The sequence below is a fragment of the Cucumis melo genome, chromosome 3 (assembly GCF_025177605.1).
Source record: "Cucumis melo cultivar AY chromosome 3, USDA_Cmelo_AY_1.0, whole genome shotgun sequence".
Lineage (NCBI taxonomy): Eukaryota > Viridiplantae > Streptophyta > Magnoliopsida > Cucurbitales > Cucurbitaceae > Cucumis > Cucumis melo.
This window is the reverse complement of record NC_066859.1, coordinates 4,288,623-4,297,537: the sequence shown is the minus strand read 5'-3', so window position 1 is coordinate 4,297,537 and position 8,915 is coordinate 4,288,623. Positions and strand designations below refer to the sequence as shown.

The 8,915-nt window shown below is 32.5% G+C and overlaps 1 protein-coding gene across 3 annotated transcripts; it reads left to right on the top strand.

Moving 5' to 3' along the window:
- The first annotated feature begins 3,587 nt into the window (after positions 1-3,587).
- Positions 3,588-7,880, top strand: LOC103485618 (tubby-like F-box protein 8). 3 transcript variants are annotated; one of them, XM_008443295.3, is made up of 6 exons: positions 3,657-3,788; positions 4,289-4,359; positions 5,072-5,512; positions 5,829-5,916; positions 6,607-6,739; positions 6,857-7,880. In XM_008443295.3, the coding sequence occupies exons 3-6, from the start codon at positions 5,165-5,167 to the stop codon at positions 7,584-7,586; spliced, it is 1,299 nt and encodes a 432-aa protein (XP_008441517.1). In that variant the 5' UTR covers positions 3,657-3,788; positions 4,289-4,359; positions 5,072-5,164; the 3' UTR covers positions 7,587-7,880. The 3 variants fall into 3 exon arrangements, with proteins under 3 accessions (XP_008441515.1, XP_008441517.1, XP_008441516.1); XM_008443293.3 differs by lacking the exon at positions 4,289-4,359 and having other exon boundaries at positions 3,588-3,788; XM_008443294.3 differs by lacking the exon at positions 3,657-3,788 and having other exon boundaries at positions 3,797-4,359.
- The last annotated feature ends 1,035 nt before the right edge of the window (positions 7,881-8,915 follow it).

Below are 8,915 nucleotides of genomic sequence, written 5' to 3'. Positions count from 1 at the left end.
ATTTTCTTTATTGAAGTTTACAATATAACCTTGATCACAAAGTTGACTAACACTAATTAGGTTTGTCTTAAGCCATTCAACATATATTATATCATTTAAATATGGTAGATTATATTTCTCAATATTTTCGTTTCCAAGGATTCTTCCTTTTGCACCTTCACCAAAAGAAACATGTCCCGATGTACACTCTTTTAATTCGGAAAAGAAAGATCTATTGCCAATCATATGCTTAGAACAACCATTATTGAAATACCAAGCATAAGTTGAAGATTGAACTGTTGAAAAGGCAATACTACACTTTTCTAAACTCTTGACTCTCCATTCCTTATAACTTCTCCTGCCTTTTGAGATATAAATGTTTGGTTTGTGCTTCTGTGAATGATAAGTAGCTTTCTGATATTGAAGTTTATATCTTTGTAAAGCATAACGAAACGGTCGAATATGACCCTTTTTACCACAGTAATGACACATCCAGTTATTTTCTTTTGCGACAAAGCTAACAACTTTTGTTTCAACCAGTTGGTCTGACTTGATATCCATAGTAGCAGCAATAAATTTTATCCAATTTACTTTACTAGTGTTCTTTACTGAAGAGTTGAACCCAATACCACATCAGTTGGAATTTGATTGTCCTGAACTCAGTATTTGATATAGATTTTCAAACCTTGAGTTTAACATTTTAACAGATTTCATAGTCTAATCATATTCTGTCTAAACCTCCCTTAATTTATGTTTTAAGAAGGATATTACTGATAATAAACGTTCATTTTCTTCTATGAAACTTTGTATTTTTTTTCTTTTTGCATAGCTCTGGCTTCTAAATCTTCTTTCCATTTAATCTTCAATTGTTCGAAGAAAAGTCATTTTCACTTTCTCCTTCAATATCTTCATTTTCATCTTTAACTATAGAATCAGTCTTGGTTATATTCACAATGAATGTATTTGTACCACCATCATCTTATTCACTATCATCAGTGCCTTCATCAGATAATGTAGCACAAAAATTCTTCTTTTGCTTTCTTAGAAACGTAGAACATTCAGCCTGATAATGGCCAACTCCTCCACACGCCCTACATTTGAAAATTCTGGCTTCACCATCTCTTCTTCGAAAGTTGTCACCATATTTTCATTAAAATTTTTGTTATCCCTTCTATTATAACTTTCACCATCTCTTCTTTTGAAGTTAATTGAGTTCCTAGAGTTGGATCCAGTTGTATTCATATTTCTGAACTTCTTTACCACTTTAGAAAACTGTTTCGTCAGAAGAGATATAGACTAATTTACATTTACTTCACTTGGTGATTTATTGTCAGTTGACTCTTCTTCATATACCGATTTAAAAACAACATCTTTACCTTTTTTATTTTCTCTGTTTGATATGTCCATCTTGAACGTGAGAAGAGACCCAAACAATTCATCCAGTTTTAGCTTAGTTATATCATGTGCTTCCTCTATAGTTGTAACCTTCATGTCAAATTTCCCAGGTAGAGAACGCAACACTTTTCGCACTATCTTAGATTCAGGAATCTTTTCTCCAAGGTTAAATGATTCATTGGCTATTTCTAGAACTCTCTCGTTATATTCAACTACAGTCTCATCCTCGGACATTTTTAAAGCTTCAAATTTTGAGGTTACCAATTGCAATCTGGATATTTTAACTTTTGTAGTGCCTTCATATATATGCAACCTCCAATATATTTCAAGCTTCTTTGGCAGAGCTACAAGAGTTAATCAATTTAAACACATTCAAGTCAACACCATTAAAGATAACATTAGTGGCTCTAGAATTTTTCACAGAGGCTTGTTCTTTAGAATCAGTCCAGTCAACTTCAGATTTAGGAACAGAATGACCATCTACGATGATCATTGGTGGTTCTCATCCAACTACAACAGCTCTCCAAGCCCTTCCATCAAGAGTTTTGAGAAACGATATCATGACCTTATCAAAAGAGACTTATATCAATTTCTATCCGTGATAGTATCAATGAGACTTCTATCAATGATAGTATCAATGAGACTTTTATCAATTTCTATTATCGATGGATGCTGATAAACTTCTATCTATCATCTACCACTAACAAATTTGCATAAGTTTCTATTACTAATAGACATTGATAAATTCTATCATTGTTTACTTAATTGTAAAAATTGTGAATTTTTTTATTATAACTTATAAATAAATATGCCATTTTTCTATTTAAAAAACTCACCTTAAAATAAGTAACAGAAGAAAGTTAATCAAGGGTACGAAAATTATAAGTATGAGGAATATGATTTGTAACTTTAATTTTCAAAAGCGAAAAAACAAAAACAAATTGAATACCAAACAGAACGTAAATTTATTTACTTTTAGATTTATTTTTAACAAATAAATTTATAAGAATTCCTTTATAAAGTTTGTTATCTACTCTATAAAAATAATTTATAAAGTAAAGTGAAAGTTGCAACGAGTGATTTTAAAAAAAAATTGTTTTATCTTTCAAATTTGATCAAGAATTTAAACATTTCTTAAAAAAGAAAAGTTAAAATCCCCATATTTAGAAAATGTACATATATGTATGTATATATGCATGTATCTATATGTATGTATACATGTATGCATAGAGTATATGTATTTATAGATATATGTATATGTATATGTGTGTAATATATGTATATGTAATTGCAAGGTGGAGATCCTCCAACTTTGGAGAGATTAAGTCAATTATCGCTAAGATAAATATTAATTTATACTCAAATCTTTGATGGGTGTACCAATTAAAACCATAAACTAAAAATTAAAAATTATATCGATTTAAACATGAAAATGTATCGATTTACACAATTCTCCGTATTTCATTAGACCAACAACATTGTGTGAAAATTATGATTTAAGTCGATTAAACTTCTAAACTTTCATAAGTCAATCCATTAATTAGGTCATTCATCATTACAATTACTTGTGAAAACAATTCATACATTGATTCTCAAATGTGCGTAAGGCTTTCAAACGTTGAATTTACGTAATGAACAACTAAGTAAATACACAAACAATTTCAAAGAAAACTATAATTAAAAGTCTAAATTTATTGATTTATGAAAGTTTAGGTCTTTAATTGATATCATTTTAAGTTTCACATAATATTTCTAAAAAAAATGGATGATGAAAATTGATATATTTATAAAATAGTAGAGTTGAGTTAATACAATCTAAAATTAAAAGGTAGAAATTGATATTTTTTGAAAAAGAAAAAATAAGTTGTTTTGGATCTAAAAATTGTAATGTGTATTAAAAAGGAAAAATTGTATGATAAAAAATTTAGAAAAAAGCAATCTATAGCACCTCTTTTTTTACATATTGCAAATATGACAAGTTATTAGATATATCAAAAAACTATTCGCTTTTAAATTTGTTACTTTCGTAATTTAAAAAATATAGTGATAGTGGCATAGACTAAGTTATCATACATTTTTTTTGCTATTTTTACGAACGGCCGTTAAAAAAAACCTAAATTTCAAAAATGAAATTTAGAAAAAACAAAAAATAATGACTATACCCAATACTAAAAGAAAAGAAAAGGAAAGAAAATTATAGATATCTTAATGAAAGTTGGTTTAATTAACAAGAAGACAATAAAGTAATTAAAAGAAGCAACTTTATTATTTAATTATAGACACACACAGTTCATGGGTTCGATTTAAGAGAAAGGAATTGGTGAATTTCGGTCTTGGAGAGAGAGAAAGCGCAAAAAGTTGGGGCTTTGCTCTGCTTTGGGTTCCCTTCCAAGCTAAAGAAAATAGAAAAAATGGTGAGTAGTAGCTTCCTTTTCGCTTCTAACCCTTTAAGCAATGGCCTCCCTCTACTGGGTGCCAATTTTTTTCTGCAAATTCATCGTTTTTTTCAACTGGAGTTCTTAATTTTTCTCTTGTTCCCTTCTTGATTCTGTGTTTTCTCTGCCATAACATCTTCACACCCTCTTACCCCATCTCTTGTTTTTGTTCTAATCACTGAATTTTTCATTTCAAGTCCTTGTGTTTGTTGTTATCAATTGATTTTACTGTCAATTTTTTTTTTGTGATTCTGGTTTGTGGAGCTTCTTAGTGGGTTATCTTCAACTGGGTCCTGCTTCAATCCTCTTGGTGTTGCAATGATTCCAAAAATTTCCTTAGTGCTTTTGCTTTTTTGTGGCTTTCCAAGTTCATCAAATGCTTTCTGAAATCTGAGGCCATTTTCTTTCAATTTAGTGTCCTGCAATGTTTTCTCTCTGTTAGAGATTTAGTTTGTGTTTAGAAGCTAGCATTGTTGCAGGGTTTCATTTGGAGGCTTTGATCTTTTCCCTTTTCTCGAGTGTTGCTTGTCGATCCGTGGGAGATTTAGTGGTAAAATTACATGTTTTTGAGCATTATTGAAGCTTGTTTCTTTAGTCTTTTTGGACTGTGGTTTGTGCTTTTCTTCATGGTTTCTCTGATTAGTTATTAGAATCAGGTTTTGCATTTTCTCTTTTGAATGATCATATGAATTCTTAGACCATGAGAATATACGGCGGCTTCACTAATTGTCAGTTTTTTTTTTCTTTTTTTGCAATTTCATCTTTATCTTTTTGTTATTTTCTTAGTCTAATTATTGAATAAATGAATCAAAGTAAAAGACATAATACTCGATGTTGAAGTTTTCTTAGTCTTCAACCTCTGGGAAAGTTCTTATCCGGAAGAAATGTTGACAGTTCAAATGGGGTCGGGAAATTTAGCGATATTGTGCTGGATCCACTTTTCTCTTGTGAATTTTTTGGTTGATTCTTGACCATTAGCATGGTTCTTACTTATAATAAGATTCCCTATTTGAATATAATGCTATTGTGGAGAAAGTTTGATATGAAGTAGTTTCTAACAAAATAGAGAGCCAACGAAAAGATGTTTCTAACAAAAGAGTGGTATTTTATGGTGCTTTAGGTCCATGTGAGGTTTGCTTTTTTGTTCTTTTGAAGAATCTTCTTTCCTTGCTTTTTGCTTTACTCTATATGTCTCCTTTCTTTTATTTCTTGTTTATTAAGTATAGTGGATGGAAACTAGTAAATGTTTAATGGCTTTGCAGATGGATTTCTGGTCATTCTTCAAACGCCTTTTTGTTTGTACTCTCTCCTCAAAGATACATTAACACGGAGAGGGCTTTTGTAAAACTGGTTAAATGTCATTCCGTAGCATACTTCGTGATGTGAGGGATGGATTTGGAAGCTTATCAAGACGTAGTTTTGAGGTGAGGCTGTCTGGAAATTCCAGGGGTAAATCTCATGGACCAGTTTATGAGTTTAATGATGAGCCTCTGCTAATTCAGACTAGCCGTTGGGCTAGCCTTCCACCCGAATTATTATGTGATGTGGTTCGAAGACTGGAGGCAAGTGAGAATACTTGGCCTTCTCGGAGAAATGTCGTTGCTTGTGCTGCTGTATGTAGGTCATGGAGGGACATGTGCAAAGAAATGGTCAAATGCCCTGAATTATCTGGGAAGATTACCTTCCCAATCGCCTTGAAGCAGGTGGGTACATGCTTTTATCTTTAATGGCTGTGATGCATTTTTCGTTGAGAATAGCTTTTCTGTTTGTGTACTGCACACTTTAGCTGGCTTTTGTGTGTGGATGTACCTATATGTACAAATGAAGGGTAATTTTTTAAAGCTATTAAACCATTTGGCCTTCACGCTAGGACAAGGAAATGTTTGTCATGATTGTGGATTTACTTTGTCTTGGTCGTGTTCGGTCTATTCGTATCTGCTTAACTGCTCATTGACTATGTGGTGACGTACACTTTTATATAGCTTAACTGTGCTGATATGCACTCCTTTTCTTTTGCAGCCTGGGCCTCGCGATGGCACTATTCAATGCTTTATCAAGAGGAACAAATCTAATTTAACTTATCATCTTTATCTTTGCCTTAGTCCTGGTAAGTTCATGTTCTTAATGTTGCCAAATTTATACGTAATGTAGCACGATAAAAGCAAATATTTCTTTTAAGTTTGAACTTTTACAATTACGAACGTTCCTTGTTGCTTTGCTGCAAACCTGTAATGGGCTTTTCTCAACTATATGTCGATTCACAATTTCTTTTGAATCCCAGAACCGTGATTTTCTATATTATTAGGGAGTCAGCATTGTAATATGGGCAGCCTTCCACACTCTATTCCTTGGCTTAACACGTGGTCATAGTAATATTGAAACAATGCTTGACAGTCTCTGACAAGATTTAAAACGAATTTTGCTTGTAATTTTGAAAAGAAACCAGCGTTTCTTAAAGGATGGTAGCACAGTTGTGAGAAGCGGCATTTCTGTCTTTCAATGAGAAGTTGAATGCTTAGACAAATTTTGACTGCACGTACAATCAAAATCGAACCGAGAAACTCTAATTTGAGAAATAAGTGGACAGATTTTAACATTTGAACTTCGGTTTTGTGAGTTTCATGGGCTTAACAAAAACCAACGTATCTAACACAAGTTGCCATTAATTTTGCTTTCAGTTACAATTTTCTTTAGCTGCTTTTCTTATTTACAAAAAGAAAAAAAATATATATTTTATTACTTGAACTAGCCCTTAATATAGTGAATTGAACACTAAACCATTGCAATAACCATGCAGCTTTACTTGTTGAAAATGGGAAATTTCTTCTTTCTGCAAAAAGAACCAGGAGAACTACTTCTACAGAGTATGTTATATCATTGGCTGCAGACGATATATCAAGATCGAGCAACGGATATATTGGAAAGCTAAGGTATGCGTCTGCTGAACTATGTTCATTATCACTCCACACAAGTTTGTTGCAACAAAAGAAACAGATAAATTTCCATTCTGGAAAATGTAAATGAACTGTGCTTGGTTCTGTTTTCAGATCAAATTTTCTGGGAACCAAGTTCATTATATATGATACACAGCCTCCTTACAACAGCAACCAAATTCCAACCCTCGGGCGAAGCCGAAGATTCTACTCCAAAAAGGTCTCACCAAAGGTCCCAGCTGGAAGCTACAGCATTGCACAAATTGCATATGAGTTAAATGTATTAGGTACGAGGGGACCCCGGAGAATGAACTGCACCATGTACTCAATCCCCACTTCATCTCTTGAGCCAGGTTGCTCAGTTCCAGGCCAGCCTGAGCTCAATCCTCGACCTCTCGAAGACTCATTTCGTAGTATCTCATTCTCCAAGTCGATCGACCATTCCACTGAGTTCAGCAGTTCCCGTTTCTCCGATGTTGCGGGAATGCTGGTTGATGAAGATGGCGAGGGGAAGGATCGACCCTTGATTCTCCGGAACAAGGCACCTAGATGGCACGAGCAGTTACAGTGTTGGTGTCTCAATTTTCGTGGGAGGGTGACGGTTGCATCTGTAAAGAACTTTCAGCTGATTGCTGCAACCTCACCTGCTGCAGAAGCACCCGTACCGTCGCAGCCGCCTCCCCAGCCCACCCAACCTACCCATTCTGACCACGACAAGATCATTCTTCAGTTTGGAAAGGTTGGTAAGGACATGTTTACGATGGATTATCGATACCCGTTGTCTGCATTCCAGGCTTTTGCTATATGTCTAAGCAGCTTTGACACGAAATTGGCATGTGAATAGACAAGGAAGAAAAAAGAAGAAACATGAAAAATGAAAATGAAGAATTGAGATAATGGTAAGAAATGAAGAAAAGAATTTGAGTTGGGAATTAGTGGGGTTTTCCTTGGTGGTTTTTTTTTTTTATAGGGTGATGTTTGAATGCAGTTTGTATTAAATTAGAAACTCTCACTCACTCCAAAGAATTAGAACCATTTCTTTGAACCTCTCTCTCATCACTCATAGAGGTCACCTCCTCTCTCTCTCCCTCTCTCTTTTCTTAATCTTTCAAATTTTATTTCATTATTTTTTTTTTAACTCTTCTAATGCATTTTGTCCCTATCTGATTGTCATTTCCAATGTTTAAAGGAAAAGAGTGCATGGATAGATAGATTGTTTTAGTTTTAACTTTGAAAATATCGATGTCGATGAAAATTTTAAAAAATTCACGTTATCATTAGTTAATAAAATTTTGGATGTGCTTTTGTTAGATACAAATATTGATACAAGAGTGGAAATTTAAAAAAGAAATGAAAGAATGTTATAAAATAATATCAAGTATTGGTAAAGAAAAATTACAAAATTAAGAAGTAAAAATATACATATATTAAATATTTATAAATTGTTTTTTTTTTTTTTTCATTTTTGTAAGATGTCAATGTGAAGTACTAAAAGGATGAGCCCAGAACATGAAGGGTAGAATCTTGATAATTTTGATAGAAATTGTATTATTCCCAATCCATTTTGTATTGAAAATGTTGACAGTAACTACTCAAAAAGAAAAATGATAGGACTTAGACCTCATTGTTGGATTTTCAGTGTTTAGATGGGTAATAATTGTCTGGTGGAAAGTGAAGCCAAAAATTAGTATGTTCAAGTTAATTTGAGAAAAAAAATAATACCTTCACCATATAATTTTCTTGTGCATCACTACTCTTATGTTGATCGTTTTCAAACCTCAAATTAAGGAATTCTAATAAAAATGGTTTACCAATGGCAACTATTTCCTTACCCCCCACTTAATAAGTTATAAATTATGGATTTTCGAGAAGAATGATTATACAATATTACTTCTGATACTTATACGTTATGTCCATCGTTCTCAATTACTCGAATTTTATAAATATTTTAATAAAATGTCATCTTTAATATTTTGAGTAATTAAAATAAACTAGTTAGTATGAAAATCAATAATCAAATAATTAGAGTTAAAAAAACAACTGGAGTCCATAATTGAGTTTTGTTTTTTCGACGATATGATTAATGAGATAATCAAACTTCTAAATTCAAGATAAATCATATAAACATTATGTCAATCTAACTTATATGTTTATTTTAACGTATCAACTCATA

Bases quoted from the DNA above. Each gene is read 5' to 3' on its own strand.
- LOC103485618 (XM_008443293.3), top strand. From the start codon at position 5,165: ATGTCATTCCGTAGCATACTTCGTGATGTGAGGGATGGATTTGGAAGC. The intron at 5,917-6,606 runs GTAAGTTCATGT...ATAACCATGCAG, and splicing joins TTATCTTTGCCTTAGTCCTG to CTTTACTTGTTGAAAATGGG. The intron at 6,740-6,856 runs GTATGCGTCTGC...TTCTGTTTTCAG, and splicing joins GGATATATTGGAAAGCTAAG to ATCAAATTTTCTGGGAACCA.